Source organism: Meles meles, chromosome 4 (assembly GCF_922984935.1).
Source record: "Meles meles chromosome 4, mMelMel3.1 paternal haplotype, whole genome shotgun sequence".
NCBI classification, from domain to species: domain Eukaryota; kingdom Metazoa; phylum Chordata; class Mammalia; order Carnivora; family Mustelidae; genus Meles; species Meles meles.
In genome coordinates this window covers 7,457,274-7,479,550 of record NC_060069.1, presented here as the reverse complement: position 1 = coordinate 7,479,550, position 22,277 = coordinate 7,457,274, and the positions used below count along the sequence as shown (strand labels likewise).

Sequence of the window (22,277 nt, the reverse complement as noted above, 5' to 3'; positions counted from 1 at the left end):
ACATCCTCCCCTGGGCCCCTTGCTGTGTGCTGGTGTCTTTCTGTTCTGAGTCTCTGGACTTTGTCACGTTCCTGGGTAGCTTCTTGTGGGAGAGTTTGTCTCCCCTGTGACTCTGTCCCTCGGCTGAGGTGTCTGTCAGGCTGCGTGGAGGGAAGGAAGGTTTTCAGTCCAGGAGTTTTAGATCAGTGGGGCATATAGGGGGAGAGCAATGCCTCAGTTAGAAGGGCCTTTGAGAACCCAGGAGCAGAGTTTCTGGGGACACCTGGGAACAAGTGAAGGGTGTTGACTTGAGGCCAGCTTTATCTTCTCTGGCACCCTCTCTGAGGAAGGTCTTTGCTTGTCATTCCGCGTCTCTCGTCTGGATCTAGGGTAGTTCCTTCCCGCATTTATCCGTGGGATGAATGTGTAGGACTGGTGCAGGACCAGCTCTAGTATCATCCTGAGATTCGGGAGCAGAACCACCCTCCCCAACACGCCCCCCCTCCACGCCCCGCCGTGGCCCTGCTCCTGGCACAGAGAGAGCGCAACATGAACAAATGAACAAAGGGTTCATTTTTCCTTAATTCCCTTACAATCAGCATTTTTGTGCTAGATTCCATCCGTGGGTCTCTCCAGAGCTCAGGAAATGAGGTGATCGGCCTGGGGAAGGAATGAAGGGGGAGGGATGAGGGGTGATTGGGCAAGCGGGCTGAGCAAACACAGGAGGTCAAAGATTCTGCTTCGCCCGCTGGGCCGGACATAAAGGGGCACTGGACGCGGGGAGGCGGCGCAGAAGCCCATAGGTCTGTGCTCCCAGCTCCTAGCCACAGACCCAGGAAGATGAGGCTTGCTGTCCGCACCCTGCTGGCCTGCGCGGTCCTGGGTGAGTGCCGGCTCGGGGAAGGCCCCCAGAGTCGCCAGCTCGGTAGCTCTTTGCACCCTCCACTCGGCCACACAGGCTCCTGGATTCCATCCACGCTTGGGCTGGAAGCCTAGAGAACTTCCTTTGCTCTTCCCCGCCGCATCCCTGCACCTGGTTGAGAACTGTCTTAGGTTCAGCTCTGCGCCTAGGGCAGCTGCTTGTCCTGCTAGTGCCTCTGCTCCTTTTCATGCCCTCTATGCTTCCTTGCTTCCTCTCCATGCTCTCCTCCTTGTTGTCCAGTAAATCCCGTAGTGTTAGAATGCAATAAGAGCACTTGCATCATGGTTTATCAGATCCCTTCTATGAGGTCTCCTGAGTCGTGTCTGAACTGCTAAGAATGGCATTCAAGGCCTCCCAAATCTGACTGCGCCCCCACCCTTGGCGGTCTGATGGCCCATGGCTGCCCTTGGCACTGAAGATGTCCTGCTAAGAAGCAGGGCCACTGAGGGATTCAAAGCATATTTGAATCCAGGCTTCTTCTTCTTTTTTTTTTTTTTAAGATTTTATTTATTTATTTGACAGAGAGAGAGATCACAAGTAGGCAGAGAGGCAGGCAGAGAGAGAGGGGGAAGCAGGCTCCCTGCTGAGCAGAGAGCCCGATGCGGGACTCGATCCCAGGACCCTGAGATCATGACCCGAGCCAAAGGCAGAGGCCCAACCCACTGAGCCACCCAGGCACCCCTGAATCCAGGCTTCTTGTGTCCTCACCAGTGAGAAGGCTGGGCCAGGGAGGGTTGGCTGAGGGAAAATGAGGCCATGGGTCCAGGCACCAGTGGAGTGGAGTCTGCAGCACACATCCGTGCTGTGGGGTCTGTAACTGGGAGCCCTCTGCCACGCGCATCGCCTCCTGAGATTGCTTGGCATCCTCTGTTCTTTAACTTCTGCCTCTCCTGCTGCATTCGTTATACCTTTGGAGCTTTGTGTTTCGTTATTTGTCTCTCCTGGAAAAGTTTACCCTTGGGAGTTGGCCCTGCATTACTTGCCTTTGGCCCCGGTCCCCCTCCCACCCTCAAAGCACCTCACAGGGCTGTGTAAGGTAAATGCAGGACTCAGGATAAACTCCTGCCCATGAGACCTCAGGAAGGGCAGTTTGGGGAGGGGCGTGGGAGTGGGTGTGTCTGCCACTGAATCCTGATGCCTCCCACGACTTCTCATGGGCAGAGGTGGGATAAAGGGTGGCTGGGGCAGTAATTTCCCAGTGGCTCCTCCTTATGCATCGTGGAGAAGTGTTGCCCTCCCTTCTTCCTGCTTTGCGCTTTGCGGATATTCATCAGCTTCCCTGAGTCAGCCCTGTGCTCTTCTCCACAGCAAATGGAGATGACAGAGGTCTTTGGGAGCAACCACATGATTTTTTTTTTAAATTAATTAATTAATTAACTTTTTTTCAGCGTAACAGTATTCATTGTTTTTGCACCACACCCAGTGCTCCATGCAAAACGTGCCCTCCCTATTACCACCACCTGTTCCCCCAAACTCCCACCCCTGACCCTTCAAAACCCTCAGGCAACCACATGATTTCAATAGCTGCAGACACGGCTGGCTTTAGCTTCTCCTAATGGCAGCCCAAAAGACTGATGAAAATTGAGGGAGGGGTCACTCGAAACAGAAAGAGCCACTGAATATGTGGAGTTCTACTTATTCCTGGAACAGAGGAGGATAGACGACATTCAAAGGCAAATTCATTATTTCATCGGTCATTTACCCCTACCTACTGGCCAAGCAGATGGAAAATAACCCAGAAAGTCATCTTCTTTTGTTCCCTGGGCAGAGACCAAAGGCTGGAGACCTGGTTTCTAGGCCAGTCTTGGCCACTAACAGGCTGGATGATCTTAGGTTAAAGCATCGCTCTCTAAGGCCAGTTCCATCATCTTTAAAAGATGGTCATTCCTGTCTTTCTCGCTTCCCCAAATTGTCATATCGAGCCAATGCCTTCAAGTGGCTGAAAATGCTCTGTCACACTGATGATGGTGAGATAAGGAGGCAGGGAAAACAGAGAAAAGCAGATTATTGTGGTCTTCAGTTAAGAGCTATGGTCAAGCCAGCATCCCTCTGGCTAGCATAGGGTGGTAAGCAGGTGACTAGGGGGCCATTAGGGTTCCATTCTCTTGTCCCCAGCCTCAGAAGGCAATGGAATCTGTGCTCTGTGGTGTTAATGGGAGGAATGGGAGGAGGACAGGATGGGAGAGATGGAGACTTCAAGATCCTTCAAGATCTGTCTCTCCCACTAACACAACTTCTGACCTCTTTCTCCTAGGGCTGTGTCTGGCTGTCTCCCCTGAGAAAACTGTGAGATGGTGCACGGTCTCAAACCATGAGGCCAGTAAGTGTTCCAGTTTCATGGAAAATATGAAAACTGTCCTTGAAAATGGTCCTTTTGTCAGCTGTGTGAAGAAAACATCCTACCTTGAGTGCATCAAGGCCATTTGGGTAAGTCACTGTTGCCTAAAAGAGAGTGGAACAAAATCCAAACCTTATTTTCTGACATTTTGGAACAACTCTACTCAGGTGGGAGGCTGGTGTGTGGGACAATCAACCTCCAGTGCTAATAAAGGCACTTCAGAAAGGGAAATTGGAGTAGCTATCTTTAAAGAGTCTTAAAACAAAATCCAACACACTCTGAAAAGGGGACTATTTTGAGGCACCAAGTTCTCTGAATTCAGGGAAAAAAACAAGAATGTTTACTATCAAAATGACCATATGGCATTGTTTTGGAAGTTTGTGGTACATCACGGGAACTAGATGAATGGTGCTCATGGAGGAGAGGAACACAGTGCCAACTGCAGATGGCTGCTGATCTCTTTGTTTTTCAGATTTTCCAAAAACACTTCACTCCTTCATCGTTGTCCCTGCACATCTGAATGGGCGTCAGACCCTGCGCTGAGCAATGGGGCTGCAGTGGTGAATTTAAACACATCTGGCCCTTATTCTTGACCAGATACCATTCTAGAGAGAAGAAAAATATGCAAACAAATAAATTGTAAATTTCAAAGTGTTGATGTACAATGGAGGGAAAGTGTACAGTGCTCAGACAGAGACATTCAGAAGAAACTCACTTGGCCTGCGAGTCGGGCACAACCTCCTTGACAGGGAAGCAATGAAACTAGGACCCCAAGGATGAGCATGGGTACGCCTGCCGGGTGCCACAGGTAGAACACGTCAGGCAGCGAAGAACAGTTTGTGCAGACGGCCCAAGATAGCAGAGTGGGGGTCTCTGAAGTTGCTGTAGGGAAATCAGGGTGAAAGAGTAGAGCGAGCAGGAGGCTGGAAGGAGTAATGAGGTGGGAAAGGTAGACTCAGCCAGACGGCACACGACTGACTGAAGGAATCAGTGATTTGGAAAAAACAACTGGCCTGTGTGTGTTTTTTAGTTGGATCTGTTATGATCGTGCTTTAAATTATAACCCTTGAATTGTGACATTTGTTTAGTTCTAGTCTATGCATGCCCCTTTTCATTTTTAAATTGCTGATAATATAAAATAATACTATCCATGAACCTAACACGGGTTCTCAAAGCTTCATCAGTACCAATAGCTGACTTCTAGGGCGGCTGTGTGGCAGCACTGGATTCTACGGGAATGGCAACCACGTAGTGTGGTGGAACCCACTGGCCCTACTTACAGTTACCGATGTCTTTCTCCATCCATTCTCAATCTTACAACTTTCTTGCCTCGTATTTTATTTTATTTTTTTTTAAGATTTTATTTATTTATTTGACAGACAGAGATCACAAGTAGGCAGAGAGGCAGGCAGAGAGAGAGGAGGAAGCAGGCTCCCCGCAGAGCAGAGAGCCCAATGTGGGGCTTGATCCCAGGACCCTGGGATCATGACCTGAGCCGAAGGCAGAGGCTTTAACCCACTGAGCCACTCAGGCGCCCCTTGTCTTGTATTTTAGTTTTAAGATGTACGTGGGTATGTGTGAATGACTGTATGGTTTTGATTCGTAAAAAGTTTCATAAACATGGCATTACTATGTGTTGTCTTCTCCTTGTTTTTCCCTCCTCAATATTATGCTAAGATTCACCCACATTGTTGAATATAGCTATTGTTCATTCATTTTCAGAGCCCACAATAGTCCATTATGCTAGTATAAAACAATGTATTTTTTCTTTTCTGGTCATTAGGCATTTGGGTTCTTTCCAGCTTTTGGTTATTCTAATCAGGGCTTGACAAATTTTTTTTTTTAAGATTTTATTTATTTATTTGACAGAGAGATCACTAGTAGGCAGAGAGGCAGGCAGGGAGAGAGGGGGAAGCAGACTCCCTGCGGAGCAGAGAGACCAACATGGGGCTCAATCCCAGGACCCTGAGATCATGACCTGAGCCGAAGGCAGAGGCTTAATGCACTGAGCCACCCAGGCACCCCGACAAATGTTTTTAACACATCTCCTAGGTCACAAGTATTAATAGTTTCTCTTGAATATATATATGTAGGAGCAGACTTGCTGTGCCATGGGATATGTATTTGCCTTCTAAGACAATGCCAAATATGTTTGATTTTTAAAAAAATAATGAATTAACATATAGTGTATTATTAGTTTCAGAGGTAGCATTCAGTGATTCATCAGTTGCATATAACACCCAGTGTTCATTACATCACGTGCCTTCCTTAATGCCCATCACCCAACTATCCCATCCCCCACCTATCTCCCCTCCAGCAACACTTACTTTGTTCCATATAGATAACAGTCTCTTATGATTTGCCTCCCTGTTTTCCTCTTATTTTTTTTCTTCCTTTCCCCTATGTTCTTCTGTTTTGTTTCTTAAATTCCACATATGAGTGATGTAATATGGTATTTGTCTTTCTCTGATTGATCTATTATGCTTAGCATAATGCCCTCTAGTTCCAACCATGTCATGGCAAATGGCAAGATTTCATTCTTTCTGATGGCTGAGTATTATTCCATTGTGTGTGTGTGTGTGTGTGTGTGTGTGTGTGTGTATGGACATCCGGGCTCTTTCCTCTTTTTTTTGGAGTGTAGTTGACAGTTAATGTGATTATTTCAATTTCTACTCCTACCACCAGCATATGAGTGAAAACTCCATACCATTCTTGGTGAATTTGGTATTTTATCATTACGAAATTATCTGGCAATGCTTTTTGACTAAACTCTATTTTTCTATTAACGTACTACATCAACTTTCTTTGCTTAGTAGTCTTCTCCTGTGATTTCTTTCATTCCTTCCTTTTCAGTTTTCTGTTGCTCCTGCTTCAGGTGCATCTTTTGAAACGTTTATTGCTGGATTTTACTAATACAGTCTGACAATCAGATTTATTTACTTTATGTGAAATCTCATTTATTTTATTATTATTACTGGTAAATTTGGACATATTTCTGCCATATTACTTTTTGATTTTAGTCCAGCCTTCCCTTGTTTTCTGATTTTTCCTCTTCTGATTTTTAAAAATTGAGTTTGCACATGTGAATGTTCATTTGCATTGTTTTCCCTTTATTCCACTTTCCCACTTACTGGCAATGAATTTAAGCACTTTATGTATATTCCTTTTGAGTTCCTTAAATTTTTACTACGTACTTTAAGCTTACCAATGTATTACAGTAAAATAATCCTGGCCCTCCTTCTCAGACAATAAAATGACTCTGGGAAGCAGTCGCTCAGACTTCCCTCTTCCCTGTTTAAATATTACCATTTAATATTTTATGTCTATCTTTTTAAAACCCACAATGTAAATACTTCATGTGTTTGTAGACACTATATAAAAATATACGTGTGTGTGGGAGGGGTTGTGGGTCTATGTCTATGTGTGTGTGTACACACACCCAAAAATTTAGAAAGAGAGACGGAATATTTAGATTCATCTACATTTTTGCCATTTAGTCTGTTTCCCATTCCTTCTCATTTTTCAGACCATCCTTCTGGGATATGTTTCCTTCTTGGTATATAAATTTTGGGGGGATTCTTTAGAGCCAGTATCTTGGCTAAACTCTCTCAGTTGTCTGCTTGTTTCCTCTACAAATGCTTTAATCTCACGAATGGTAGTTTTGCTGAATGTAAAATTCTAGCTTGATATTTTTACCCTGTTTTAAAGTATTATTCCACTGTCTCCTGACTTCCATTGTAGTTGTGGAGAAGAGTGGTATTATCCTGTTACTGCTTCAGTCATCTCTGACTGATTTTGAGGTTTCATTTTCTTGGTCTGTGATGTTCTATAGATTCACTATGATTAATTTGCAGTTGTGAAAATCTTGGTACCTCTCCTGCTTAGTGTATATTGGGTCTGTGGAATTGTGTTTTTCATCAATTCTGAAAAGTCTGCGGCCCTTATCTTTTTAAATGTTTTTTTGTTTCAGTCTCTTTTTTTAAAAAAAATTCTAGGATTCCAAGATGACACATGTTGGGTCTTCTTTAATCTAACCTTTTAATCCTTCTTTCACAATTTCCATCATCTAGACCTCTTTTTGGCAGGATCTAGGGTACATTTTTCAGATAGAGCTTCCACTTCACTAATTCTTACTTTTAACGTGTCTAATCAACTTATTGCCCATTCATCACTCTTTTTTTTTTTTTTTAGATTTTGTTTATTTGACAGTGAGAAAGAGATTACAAGTAGGCAGAGAGGCAGGCAGAGAGAGAGGGGGAAGCAGGCTCCCCGCTGAGCAGAGAGCCCGATGTGGATCCCAGGACCCTGAGACCATCACCTGAGCTGTAGGCAGAGGCTTAACCCACTGAGCCATCCAGGCGCCCCTCCATTCACCACTTTTTTATTTCAACAGTTATATTTTTTGTTTCTAGACGTACCAATTCAAATAATTTCTCTTTTTAGTTCTGGTAATTTCCTTTTCTATGCTTTAACTCTGATTGCAGCCTTCCATTTGTATAGAAAAGTAAATCCCTCACAGGCAGCTCTTCTCAACTGCATCAGACAGCTTCAGCCTCCCTCCAGTTTTTTGTTCCTCCTGACGCTCAGGCATTGTGGTTCGTATTCTTCTGAGTGCGCTTATCTGCACCTGTGGGGGTTATACTGGATTTTAATCCTCCTCCTCCTTGCTGGTTCAGGTTCCCCTTGGATCCCGTGAGTTAGGCCTTGGCTCCTTGGTTCCTTTGCCCCTGAGGCCACAGTGATGCCTGATCAGCATCCTGGTGTCTTGTCCATAAAGCCCCAGTCTCACTGCTCCGGGAAAAGTTGTTTGTTTGCTTATTTGTTTTTTACTCTGTGGTGTGTGGGGTGGGTGGGTGGAGGCTAGAGGTTGTGCTTAACTTTTTTGATACCAAGGAGGCCACAAAGATTGCTTCATATTTGGTGTTTAGTTGTGGAATACAGCTGTCCTTCACCAATGTGAATGTATCTAATGGCACTGAAATGTATACTTACAAAAGGTTAAACAGTAAATTTTGTCTGATGTGTATTATAATAAAAACAATACCAACCCTTAAAAGTTGCCCCAAGATTAACTAACTAACAAAATATCCAGCAAGTAACTGTAATGGAAGAAATAAATCCAGACAACCTGAATCTAAATCCCAGCTCCATGACTTACTAGCAATGTAGCTGGGGAAGTAACAAACTTCCCGTGCCTTTGTTTTTCAACTGTAAAATGGAGCTGAGTTGAACAGTGGTGACCTCGACACATCTGAATAGTTCATTAAACAAACAATGAGCCATAATAGAAATAATAATCAGCATTTTACTCTTAGTTCATAGTATAAGTGACAGGTAAAGCCTGAAGAAAGTATCAAATCCTTGAACAAGACTGTTGTAGTTATGGTGTCCCAGGACAGGAAGAAAAAGTCCTGAGTACTGAATCAGAGTGGACACAGTGTCTTCAAGTCTCCCCTCCCCCATAAGAAGGGCTTCACAGAGTGCCTGAGGAAGACCTCAGCAGAAGGCTCAAGATAAAGAGGTTACCAAAGAAAGCAACGTAGTATGAATATGTAGCATAAATATGGCTCGCAGTATAAATATGTGTAAGAGCATGGTTGCAACCTCCTTCAGTGTCTGTTGTGTTTATGCATTGTACCCAGTCTAGGGTTGGAAGGGCAGCTTTCCCCCATGAGGTCTGCCAGGAAAAGCTCCTCTAATTCATGCTGCTCTTGAAAGATCACACATAGGTTTCTGGGCCAAGAACCAGACTCCTTACCAGGGGAAATAAAAACATAATCCATTCCTTACTCTATGTGGGAGGAATAGGAATATGGTGGCCAGGGGTGCCTGGGTGGCTCAGTGGGTTAAAGCCTCTGCCTTCAGCTCAGGTCATGGTCTCAGGCTCCTGGGATCGAGCCCCGCATCCGGCTCTCTGCTCGGCGGGGAGCCTGCTTCCTCTTCTCTCTGCCTGCCTTTCTGCCTACTTGTGATCTCTGTCTGTCAAATAAATAAATAAAATCTTTAAAAAAAAAAAAAAAGGAATATGGTGGCCAAATCCCCTTACCAGGGCGGTGAAGTCAACTGAAAGCCTTGGTGGGATGTGTAGTTGGGCCAAGGTGAGGGTTCTTCTGGCCCCAGATCCAAGAAGCCCTGCCAGTTGCCCTCACTTGCCCGGGTGTCGGTAGGCCTTCCTCAGAAGTAAGGACTTCATCAGGGTCTGGTCTGTTGTCTTACAGGCAAATGAAGCAGACGCTGTGACGCTGGATGCAGGCTTGGTGTTTGAGGCGGGCCTGAATCCCTACAACCTAAAGCCTGTAGTGGCAGAGTTCTATGAGGCAGGAGGGGGTAAGTTCTTCCTGCGGACCCAGGAGAGGGTTTGTGGCTCTTGTTCTCTCCTGGTCGATGCTGAGTGTGCCTTGCCCAGGCAGCTAATGTAGACTAAAATACTGATGAGTATTTCCCATTGGGTGTCAGTGGGGAATGAGAGGCCCTATCAGCTGCCATAGGCACAACTCAAGGTCTCTGGGGCTTTGGGATGGTTGAGGACTGGTGCTCCTGACACCGACCTTCTGGGCTGTGAAATGGGCTCCCTGGAGAAACAGAGCAGACTGTGCACAACCTGACCTGAACCACTAGGGTTTAGAGCTACACAGTACATACTTGGAGCCCCAACAGCCTTGCATCTCCTCTGAGAGCTACCAGCTGTCCCTGGGCCTGTGTCCAGGAACAGGAAGTACTTGGAATAAATGTGGTCTCTGTGCAACAACTCCAGTTCCCTTGTGGGCCTGGTTGGTATGTGTAGGCAGACACACTGCAGGGCCATGGAAGGCAAAAAGCATTTGGGCCACATGTTTATGTGGCCTTCTTGTCCCTGTGTTTGCTTGGACTGTAATTGCAAATGTTCTCCCTGTGGTCCTTTCTTCCCCCTGCAAGTCTAGGCAGGTTTTCTTGATCTCTCTTCCTTTGTGACCCAACCCAACATAAATGTGCCCTGTGGATTCCCTTTCTTTACTCAGGAACCCAGTAGTGATGAGCAATGTTTCCCTGTGGCCCAGGTTAAGGGTCTTTCATTCACATTGTCTCTTTGCAGATCAAAAAACCCAGTATTATGCTGTGGCTTTGGTGAAGAAGAGCAGTAACTTCAACCTGAATGAGCTTGAAGGCAAGAAGTCCTGCCATACAGGCCTTGGCAGGTCTGCTGGATGGAACATCCCTATGGGCTTACTTTATTGGAAGCTGCCTGAGCCACGTGACCCTCTTCAGAAGGGTAAGTAGGCAAGAGGGTGACTGCTATCAGGCAGGCCTACACAGGCCACACTGGGATCACTCAGACATGATCAGGTGATCCCAGGAGTGGAGGGAGGAGGTACACTGGCTTTAAACTGGTCAGTTCTGCCACACCAGAAACTCAGGTGTCAGCTGAGTTTCTTCTTCTCTGAGCTCCTAACACCCAACCAAAGGCTATCCTGAGAAGTGGGGGGAAGGCCATCAAGCCCAACAGAGGGCTTCAGTCAGGGCCAAGTTTGCTGGGTCCTACTGATCACTTTCCTGGGGTTCATTCCTATCTGTGGCTGATCTGCTACATCTTTTCTGGTGGCTATCTGCTGGCCATGAACTTGGCTTGCACCTCTCTACCTGGGTTTCCCATCTCTTAGATATGACTCCCAGAGGAGACCTCTCTCTGAGCTGTTCCAGTCTGACAGTGACCTGAGACAGGCCTGGGTCAATGGCAGGCACAGGTCTGGTTCTTGGGGAGGGTGGTGGGAAGACAAAGGTTAACTCATCCCTTTTTGGAAAACCTTGTTCTATATCAGTGAACATATGCAAGGGTGTGCTGAGACTGGGTGTATTCATTTTCCTTTAGTCACTCTCTGTTCCCTAAAAACCCTAGACTGGGAGCTATAATTGCTTGTGCCCAGGGTAGCTCATGACCTGTGTTACATGTCTTATGTTGAACAGCGGTGTCCAGTTTCTTCGCGGGCAGCTGTGTTCCCTGTGCAGATCGGACAGTCTTTCCCAAACTATGTCAACTGTGTGCGGGGAAAGGGACAGACAAGTGTGCCTGCTCTAACCATGAACCATACTTCGGATACTCAGGTGCCTTCAAGTGAGTGAGACCAGCTGCTGCTCCTTGATGGCCAAACTGTCCTCAGGCTGGGAGACCCTACCTGGCCCGTAGCAGAGCCTAGCCTACAAAGAGGCATCCAGAGGCCTAATGCCCTCACAGTGACTCAGTGATCCAGCTGAGACTGTCCAGGCCAAGCCAGTGCATATACCTTTTATGTGACATTTGACAAGGGAGCCCCTCTCCTGGAGATCTTTTCTACCTCCCCAGAGCCCTGGAACCTGCCCAGTGTGTTCTTTTGCTGGACTGGGCAGAGCCTAAGGAAACAGGCACATCCTAGTGTTTGAACCATTCTTCAGTGACTGACCCTCTGCTTCTATTGTAGCAGGGGCTCCTGTTCAATGCACTCTCTCCGGCCTTCCCTCATTGCCCCTGTGCAGACAGCTCACGTGGCTGATTTTTTTCTCCCTCTTTCACCTTGGTTATATACTAAAGTTTGATGCCAGCCAAGGGACATTTCCTCTTTCAGGAGACTCTATGTCTTTATTTTCCATTTCAGAAATTTAAAAACTCTTTTCTCTATTAAATATCTTCATTGACTTTTTTTGCTACTGTGGAGCATGTGATAAGGGATTTCTAGTTCCCGTGAGCTCATCCCCTCCTCATCTTAGTAGTATATCAGTGCCCCGTAGTGCTTCCTCAGCTATGGGTCAGCATAGAGGCCTCCATCAGTCTCTGCCCTTGTCCCAGGCTGGATGGTGCGACCAGACAGACCCTCAAGCCTGAGGTGAAGGGCCTGCCATACAGGAATCCTCTTAAAGTATTTTTTTCCCCACAGGTGTCTGATGGATGACGCTGGGGATGTGGCCTTTGTCAAGCATTCAACAGTGTTCGGTAAGTAACAGGAGAATCTACAAATTCCCTCCAGGCAGTGGGTCCCCCCACCCTGTACCCTTCTCATGGACAGTGGTCACATATAAGCATACTGTATTCCTCCTTTATCATTGCTTGGGTTTTCTACTTGTGCAGAGTTGTGTACCTATGGGGTCTACAACTGGACGCCTGGGGCTCTGTCCATCCTTCAAACTCCTGGACATGGGGTCCCTTCTTTCTGGTCAATGTTGCCATAGCAAGGGACTGGGGACACATCTGGCTGAACTTGGCCTGAAGTTGGTCTGCTGAGATGAGACATGTTGTGGGGTATGGGGCAGTTACCCCTGTACTAGGCATCAGACGCTTTCTTGCCTGTAACTGGCTGTGGGATCTCAAGCAAGTCAGTTCCCTTATGTGCTCTGGCCCTCAGGGTTTGCTCAGCGTGCACATGCTATGATTCATTGGGATTGCAAGGGATAAGGAGAAAGACTACAGCTCATGACTCTGTCCTACCTGCAGTTGGCTCATCCAAGGTTTCTTCCCCCAGAAAACCTGCCAAATGAAGCTGATCGGGACGAGTATAGGCTGCTCTGCCCAGACACCTCGGAGAGGATGACAGTAGATAAATATAAGGACTGCCACCTGGCCCGTGTCCCTTCCCATGCTGTTGTGGCCCGAAGTGTTGGGGGCAAGGAAGACTTGATCTGGGAGCTTCTCAACCAGGCCCAGGTACTGAATTCACTGTCCTCCCTCCTGCTTAGTAGTCCCTGCTTAGATCTGGGGCATTTTCCTACATTCCCGTTTGTCACTATGGAATAACTTTTTTTTTTTTTTTTTTTTTTTTTTAGGACATAGTGGGAACTGGGCCACATTCATCTATTTGTTTAAAAGTGCCCAGTGGGGACTCAGAGTCATACAGAACCTAGTCCTGCATGATTGTCTGTCAGACCCTTACATTTTGGCCTTGTGACATAGAGATGCTCCTTATTGTGTAGTTCTGTTTCTTTCCATCTAAACCAGGACTTCTAGGCCAAGGGCAAATACTCCCTTCCCCATAAGGCCTTCCATGACCTCTGCAGAAGGAAATGATCTCTTTCCTAATGTCCTCTCAGCCTGACTGCAAGAAAGCCACACACAGCCATGTTGATTTCCCTAGAGCAGCAGAATGCCAGCCCTGAGCCAACCTCCTCTCATCCAGCCCTCCCATCTGTCTATCAAGGGCTGAAGTGGTAACCACACAGTGTCAGCTTCTGAAGGAGACTGCATTTCTTAGACTCAGTGAGCTGTCAGCCCAACCAAGGAGACAGGCACAGAAACATATTCTGCGAAATCGGTTGTTGCATGACTGCAAGAAGGCTGGGAATGGGGATGGTGCTGGGTGGGAAAAAGGAGGCCTGACTGCCCTTTCTCCTGGAATCTTGACAATTTCATCGTTTTAATTTCATTTTCAGGGGTTTTTGTTTCCTCAGTCCCCTTTCACAGTCTTTCTTGCTGCTGTAGCCAATCACTATTGTGTTTTACTATACACAGGAACACTATGGCAAAGACAAATCTAAAGCCTTCCAGCTCTTCGGCTCACCTTTGGGGAAGGACCTACTGTTTAAGGACTCTGCCCAAGGGCTTTTGAGGATTCCCTCTAAGATGGACACCTGGCTGTACCTGGGTTACGACTATGTCACTGCTCTTCGGAATCTAAGGGAAGATGTGCGTAAGTACAGGGAAAGGATCATGTGACATTTTGGAGCCTGGAAACCTGGTGGGGGCAAGGACGAGCAACAGACTCTTCCCAGGTACTGAAAACCCACCCTGACATTTATCTGCCCTGCCTTGCTGCCTAGTGTCAGACTGAGGCTAAATGGTGTCGGTCATCATGAGATGGGCCTGGACATCACCAGAAGGCATCGAAGGAAATTCATGCTTAAAATGACTTGGATTGATACTAGCGTGATTTTCCTTGTGTAAATCAGGGCCGTCCTACCCTCTTTGTGGAGCCAAGTAGGCTGGCACAAAGTAAGTGAAACAGGATATACCACTGCTACGGACTTGCACACCTGTTGCCAGTATGAAGACCAATGTGTGCGAAGCTGGCGCTCTAGACAGCTTGATCCTGCTCCCGAATTTCCTTGGGTCATTGGATGTTTGCTTGATTATATTCATTCATTCAACAGACACTTATTGATCATGTAGCCACAGACTGTGCTAGGTGCTGGGCATAAAGTGGTGAGACAAACATATATTAGATTCTGCTCTCATGGAACTTTCTCACCAGTGGAGAAGAAAAACGTTCTACGAAGAGCCACTCTATTGAATGACTGATTAAAAATGAGAGATTTGCTCAGAAGAAGGGAAAACAAACACAATAGAGCAAAATATCGTGGTCTGATGAGACCATGAAAACAAAGAAAAATAGCTCCTAGAGCTGTGGTAAGGCTTCCTTGAGGCAGTGACTTGAACTGAGCCTGTCAGTCAAATCGATGGCCATTTACTCAGCAGACATTAATTGTAGCGACCATAAGCCAGGCACTGCCTTTGAACAATGAGGGTGCCATTAGCCCTTGCCCTGGCTGAGTTTATGTTCTCCACAGGGAGAAGACAAAAAACAATGAACACATAAGTAAGAAAAGGGTGGCTCAGTGGTTTAAGCCGCTGCCTTCGGCTCAGGTCATGATCTCAGGGTCCTGGGATCGAGTCCCGCATCGGGCTCTCTGCTCGGCAGGGAGCCTGCTTCCCTCTCTCTCTCTCTGCCTGCCTCTCTGCCTACTTGTATCTCTCTCTGTCAAATAAATAAATAAAATCTTTAAAAAAAAAAAAAAAAAAAAAAAAAAAGAAGAAGAAGAAAAAAACCCAAAACAGCCTGAAGGGATAGAGGGGTTGGCAGGAAAGTTGGCATCTAGGAAGAGATTATTGTAAGCCATATCTAAATGATCAGAAGCCAACAAAGAGATTGTTACTGCCTTTGTTTTCTAAGACGATGAATTCCTGGAACGGGACCTGTTTGTATATTGCTGGCAAATCCCAGCGTTTTTCATAAAGACAGTTAGAAGCATTCATAACCAGCAGGAACTTCTGAGGCCTCACCTGAAATCTGGCTCTTTTTCTTATGTCCTAGGCCCGGATACCCCGAGGGATGAATGCAAGAAGGTGAAATGGTGTGCCATAGGTCACCATGAGAGGGTCAAGTGTGATGAGTGGAGCGTAAACAGTGAAGGGAAAATAGAGTGTGAAACAGCAGAGTCCACTGAAGACTGTATTGCCAAGATCGCGGTATGTCATTTCTGCCTTCATAGGGCAGTATTTCTGCCCCTGCTGCCTGCCTGTCCCTAAGGCTGAGGAAGTGTTCTCGGGAAAGATATAAAAACCTGGGTTCCCAAGGAACCCTGCCTTCATGTGGGAGCCCAGCCCCATGGAAGCTTCAGTACTTTTGAACTTATGGATCTGAAGGGCTCCTTAGGGCTCTGTTTCCTCCCGGTGTCAGCACACGGTGGAGGGCACTCTGAGCTTTGTTCACTTACGGGAGATTGGACCATGGTGTGAGTGTGCCTGACACCCATGGTGTGCAGTGACAGGTTTGACAGGGCTGCTGATTGTACAAGCAGGTAGAAATTCAGCTTTGCATTCATAAGATGCTAGGTGATCACAAGATCATTCCATGATCTTGAGCATTCCATGTTTGCTTTTAGAGTTTTGAGAATCCTGAATGATACAAAAAGAAAATGAGAAGTACTTGTAATCTTCTAACTCAGAGAAAATCCTGTAAAATGGGATCACATCAGATGCACAATTTACTCTATTTCTGCATCTGATACCTAGTTAGCTTTTCTTATGTCACAAATCATTTTTCTAAAATAGGATCCTTTTTTTTTTTTTTTTTAATTTATTTGGGAGAGAGCAAGTGAGAGAGCAAGCATGAGTGGTGGGAGGGGCAGAGGGAACCGGAGAGGGAGAAGCAGACTCCCCACTGCGCAGGGAGTCTGACTCGGGACTTGATCCCAGAGCCTGAGCAGAAGGCAGACACTGAACCAACTGAGCCAGCCAGGCACCCCCAAAACATGATCTTTTAATATTGTAATCTCTTTCAGAGCGTGGATGTGATGCAATCTACTTAGCCATTTATCCACATTATCTATAACATCATTTAGTCTGTTTCTGTCTTTTTTGCTGTTATCAATTACACGTGCATGTTTTATATTGTATGAATCACACTCACACTTGTATTTTTTTTTCACACTTGTACTTTTAATCCAAATTGTTTCCCACATATTTGACTACTCCTTTATGGTATATTCCCAGAAAGTAGATTTCTAGGCACAATGGAAAGCTTGGTAATCTTGTGGAGTTTAAGCATCTCTATAATACAGGGCTTATAAACCTGAAAAATAGATCATTTGAGAATATTTTACTCATTAACACTTTGTCTACACCAAGCACTGAAAGAGCACTCATCCACATGGCCTGATTTGGGACTCAAGCCCCCATCAGAAGGTGCTCTATGCCACAGATATAGCCTCCTGTCCCTGACTCCACTCATCTGTCTTACGAATAAGAACTCTTTTTTTTTTTTTTTACTGAACTCTTTTTTTTTCTTTATTTTTATTTTTATGTTTTTTCCATTTTATTTATTTTTTCAGCGTAACAGTATTCATTCTTTTTGCACAACACCCAGTGCTCCATGCAAAACGTGCCCTCCCCATTACCCACCACCTGTTCCCCCAACTTCCCACCCCTGACGAATAAGAACTCTTGATGTTAGAAAGTTGTTGTGGAAATGTCTCTGGGACAGTGCATCTTATGAGAGAACAGGAGGACTAACTGTGGGTCTTTGCTCCTGAAGAAACTAAGCAAGGTACTCCAAAATAATCCTTAGTTCATCATGGTTTGGGTGAAAATGAGAGTACATTTTATTTTCTCTGCTGGGTATTCCTGGTGATAGACCGTTGGGGGTCTGGCACAGCATCTGCTCTCTCCTGGGGCCTTCATGGCCTGTGCTGGGAAGGCTGCCTTAAGGAAATGGTTGGAGGAGTGGGTAGGACAGGAGATGGCCTCTTTTCACCAGCTGTAATGTGCTGTGTCTTTGCAGAAAGGAGAGGCTGATGCCATGAGCTTGGATGGAGGCTTCGTCTACATAGCGGGCCAGTGCGGTCTCGTGCCTGTCCTGGCAGAGAACTACAGTAAGTGGAGGGGGTGCCTCTCTGTGTTTTATTTCCTCCACACCAGGGAGAGAGGAAATGGGAAAATCATAGCCTGATTTATACCACATTGGCCAGAAAGCTTTTGCTTACTGAGCACCTCCTACTTCCTAGACTCTGGACTCTCTCATCTCTAATCCCCACACTCGTCTTGAAGGATAGAGTCTTCCATCCCACCTTCCACCAGGGGTAATGGAGGCTTTGCACTGGGAAGTTCCAGCTAAAGGGGACCTCTGCAGAAGACAGCTGGGATTCCTGGCAGGTCTCCTTGCTTCCCAAATTCATACTTCTGTTGTTGCGTACAGGGATTCAAATATAGTTGGCAGGCACCACTGTGGCCACAGGTCAAACAGAGCAGGAAACTTGAAATTTACAATTTTGGGCTAAATTCCAGAGGCTTTTCCAGAGCAAAAGTCAATTTGTATAATCCAGAGAGCCTGACTGTTTGGGAATTGGGAAATGTAGATTGTCTTCCTGGTTCTTTTTATTCTGAGATGCACATTGGAATGGCATGACTTCCAAAGAATATATGCTTAATGACTTCTTCATTTTCTCCTCCAGAAACTCAAGGCCCTCAATGTAGCAGCACAGTAGAGGAAGGTGAGTTGGGGTTGGTAACCTCATGAGTTTAATTTGTCTTGCTTTTGGGAAAGGGGAAGGTATGTTTAAATTCAAATCAAAAGTAGGTAAAGTAATGGAAGAGACTGATTTTTAGAGCAAAGGAACCACAGAAAGATGATAACTGATAATGCTGGTTACTCTTTAACACTTGCCATGCCTTACACACAGGATTTCTCATTGAATTCTGTAAGTGGGTACCGCCATCCTTTAAGGATGCCTAAGAGGACCAACAGCTCACAGAGGTTACAAGTTGTCAGGGTTCCTACATCCTGCAAGCAAGTTCACACCCTCCCCAGCACTCCCAACTCCTTCACATTACATAAGGCCTGCACAGTTTTAGACGAGAGTTACACCAGCCAGGGAGTCTTGCTTACGTGTGCCTGGCAGGGCTGAGCAGTGAGGCTCACACAGGCAGATGTCTAGGAGCATGAAATTACCGAGCCTCCCAGCCAGGGCTGGGCCCAGGAACTCAGGCCAATCTGGCTCTCAGCTGGTGCTCTGGTGGGGGGTGGATCTGGAAAGATGGGGCAGGAACAAGACAGGAATTCTTGCCAAGATGATCACTGGGTCCCAGAGCCCCAGTGCTCAGACCTCTCTGGTCATTTCCCAGTACAACCTCTTAGCCTTTCCCCATGATTCTAGGACCCAGGCTCTTTGGCCAAAAATAGGAAGACTTGGTCTTCCTCCATGGATGAAGCCTCCATGTGGCTTCTCTTTTCTGCTGTAAATAGTTGACTGAATTAACTCATTTAAAAAGGTGAAATCATGGGTTGATCCTCTATTTGCAGTTAAGGATCAACAAATATTTTCTGCTAAAGATGGCAGCTGTCTTGATTTTGAATTTCTACTTCATATATTTATTTTTGTGCAAACCTGTATTCTCCATATCCCAAAAATACCTGGCCAGAATATTCCCTGTAATTTATTGGTCACTTACTACGCTTCCCTAATTGTTACTGTATAAAATGTTGGGAGTCACGTGCTCCTCAGGATCCACTCCTCTGATATTCCACAGTGAAGGGTGAGTTGCTAGTTTATAACTTTCATAGTTTTATGCATTTAGGGAAGTGTTATATACCAGCCATTCCTTTGATAATGTTTTCTTACTATTTTGTTTTTAATGTTCAGAATAATCTCCATCTGACAGAGTGACTGGTACTTCATCTCAGTTTTGGGGAAGACCCTTTCAAAAACAGAAGGAATGATTTAGGATAATTTTGCTTTCACAGGCAGATGGCAGGCTTTGGTTGCAGACATACTCTGGAGGGCCCAGGAGTGTTAATACTTTCTTTTTTGGTGTCTTTCTTGTAGGATATAAAGCTGTGGCTGTAGTTAAGGCATCAGCAGATGAGAGCCTCACCTGGAACAATCTGCAAGGCAAGAAGTCCTGCCATACCGCAGTAGAAAGAACCGCAGGCTGGAACATCCCCATGGGCCTGCTCTACAGCAGGATCAACCACTGTGAATTTGGTAAGTGAATCCTGGGAGGATGCTGTGATCAGGGCCAGGCTGGAAAGAGGTGTTCTGGGAAAAGAGTAGTATGGAAAAAAATGCCGTGTCCCTGGTTCTTTAGTAGTAAATTTTGGTTAAAGTGAACCCTCAAGGAGATATCTAAAAGAGATGGTAGGGTTGGGAAGCTGAATCAGAATGGTTCTTTTGGGCTGCATATATGGCTTCAGTAGATATATGTTTACTTTCATCTCTCATGAAAAGGACCAGGTGAGCAGTCCATGGCTGATATGGTCATTAGAAGCCTAGGCTCCTTTTCTCTTTCTGAGCCACCATTCTGAGCCTGCAGCTTCTGTTTTCAAGGTCAACCATGGTTGACATTCACAACTGTGATTCAGGCAGCCTCCAGGAGCAAGGAATAAGGACGACTTGAAGTATACATCATCTGTGGTTACTGTATTAAAGAAGATATCCAGGAAATAGAAATCAGTTACTTCAAGGAACTTTTCATTGCTCAGAACTTAGACTCATAGACACACTTGGTTGTCAAAGAGGTTCGGGAATGTCATCTTTTACTGGGCATGTTTCTGCCACACCTATTTTGACCTTTGTTCAAAAATTAAAAATAGAATGACCATATGATTCAGCAATTTCACTTCTGGGTATTCATCCAAAGGAAATGAAAGCATTAATTGAAAAAGACATATGCATCCCTGTGTTCATTGCAGCAGTATTTACTAGAGCCAAGATATGGAAATAGCTTAAGTGTCCATCCATTGATGAGTGAATGCATAAAGAAAATGTCATATACACATACATGTATATATATATTATATTATATACATTATATACATATAAAACAAAATAAACTTTTATTCAGCCATAAAAAGGGAAGAAATCTTGCCATTTGTGATAACATGGATGGACCTTGAGGTTATTATGCTAAGCGAAATATATCAGGCAGAGAAAGACAAATATTGTATAATCTGACTTACATGTGGAATCTAAAAAATCCCAAGCTCGGGCGCCTGGGTGGCTCAGTGGATTAAGCCGCTGCCTTCGGCTCAGGTCATGATCTCAGGGTCCTGGGATCGAGCCCCGCATCGGGCTCTCTGCTCTGCAGGGAGACTGCTTCCTCCTCTCTCTGCCTGCTTCTCTGCCTACTTGTGATCTCTCTCTCTGTCAAATAAATAAATAAAATCTTTAAAAAAAAAATAAAAATAAAAAAAAAAATAAAAAATCCCAAGCTCAAAGATACAGAGAACAGACTGACACTTACCAAAGGTGGGGGATGGTGGAGCGGGCAAAATAGGTGAAGGGGCAAAAGGTATGAACTTCCAGTTATAAACTAAATAAGTCCTGAGGATGTAATGTACAGCATGGAGACTATAGTTAATAATACCGTATTGCATATTTCAAAGTTGCTAAGAAAGTAGACCTTAAAAGTTCTCATCACAAGAAAAAAATTTTATAATGATGTATGGTGATGGATGTTAACTAGACCATTGTGGGGACCATTTTGCAATATATTGCAACATCAAATCACGTTGAACACCTGAAACTAATGTAATGTTATATGTCAGTTATGTCTCAATAAAAAATAATGGAGAAAAAATTAAAAGAATAAAACAACTAAGTCTTTGTTACTAAGGAACAGGGGATCCAAATGGCTGTTGGGTGGACAATCCCTCCCACAGGCTTTTAAGCCTATGAGCTAGAAATGTGAGTGTGTGGATCTCTTTAAGGTCTTGGCAGTCTCACTGAGGGAATGCCCAACACCTAGACCCCTTCAAAGGGATGAGAAATCAGTTAATTTTATGTCCTCTGAATATCCTCAGGTATGAAAAGTCTACATGTAAGTTAACCACAGACAAATGCTTGCTTGCTTTCCTTTTTTATTTTTTTTTTAAGATTTTATTTATTTGAGAGTAAGCGAGAGAGAGAGAGAAAGGGAGAGAGAGAGAGACATGGCATGAATGAGCTAGGGGAGGGGCAGAGGGACAAGCAGGCTTCCCGCTGAGCAGAGAGCCTGATGTGGGGCTCGATCCTTGGACTCCGGGATCATGACCTGAGCCGAAAACAGATGCTTAACCGACTGAGCCACCCAGGTACTCCAGACAAATGTTTTCTAATGGTTATTTACATCAGCTTCCTCCTTGCCACTTCCAAATATGCATAACTGCTTTAAAAGAAGTCTCTAAAGACAGTTATGAACCAGACAAGTCCTGTGTGGGGGGACTTGGAGATGAGACCAGATTTCTGCACTGGAGTGTTTTCTGACATGAGAGGATGCAAAATGCAGCTGGGGTGATATCCAGAAAGCTCTGGATCCCCACCAGCAAGGGCTCTATCTCTGCTTTTCTGAGCTTCCTGGCAATTTCACAGCCATGGGAGAGCCATGGGGCTGAGCTGTGAGTAAAATCCCCTAGCCTTTAACTGAGTGCAGAGTTTAAAGTTCTAGCAAAGTCTCTTCTAAAAAATAGCAAGGGAGGGACGCCTGGGTGGCTCAGTTGGTTAAGTGTCTGCCTTCGGCTCAGTCATGATTCCAGGGTCCTGGGATAGAGCCCCACATCAGGCTCCCTGCTCGGTGGGGAGCCTGCTTCTCCCTCTCTCTCTGCTCCTCAGCCCTGCATGTGCTCTCTCTTTCTCTAGCTCTATTTCAAACAAATAAAACTTAAAAAAAAAAAAAAAAAAGCAAGTGAAGGAAATTTCTGGACATAAGTAGCACAAGCTTGCAGAATGAGACTTGCAATTTTATCACTTCTAAGTCAATTTTTACGTAATTTCCCTCTTGTTTCTTTAGATAAATGGTGACACATATAGGGCGCCCATGGAATCCTCTCTACCTGAATTATAATGGTC

At 45.3% G+C, this 22,277-nt stretch overlaps 1 protein-coding gene across 1 annotated transcript in view; it reads left to right on the top strand.

Moving 5' to 3' along the window:
* Positions 1-747: 747 nt before the first annotated feature.
* LOC123940273 (serotransferrin-like) overlaps positions 748-22,277 on the top strand; it is a 62,247-nt gene continuing 40,717 nt past the window's right edge. Inside the window, 12 exon segments of the mRNA XM_046002913.1 lie at positions 748-862; positions 3,156-3,328; positions 9,458-9,566; positions 10,312-10,488; positions 11,181-11,328; positions 12,125-12,180; positions 12,707-12,888; positions 13,690-13,867; positions 15,269-15,423; positions 17,237-17,327; positions 17,907-17,945; positions 19,278-19,436. Of these exon segments, the coding sequence (XP_045858869.1) occupies positions 820-862; positions 3,156-3,328; positions 9,458-9,566; positions 10,312-10,488; positions 11,181-11,328; positions 12,125-12,180; positions 12,707-12,888; positions 13,690-13,867; positions 15,269-15,423; positions 17,237-17,327; positions 17,907-17,945; positions 19,278-19,436 (1,510 nt within the window). The 5' untranslated portion in view covers positions 748-819.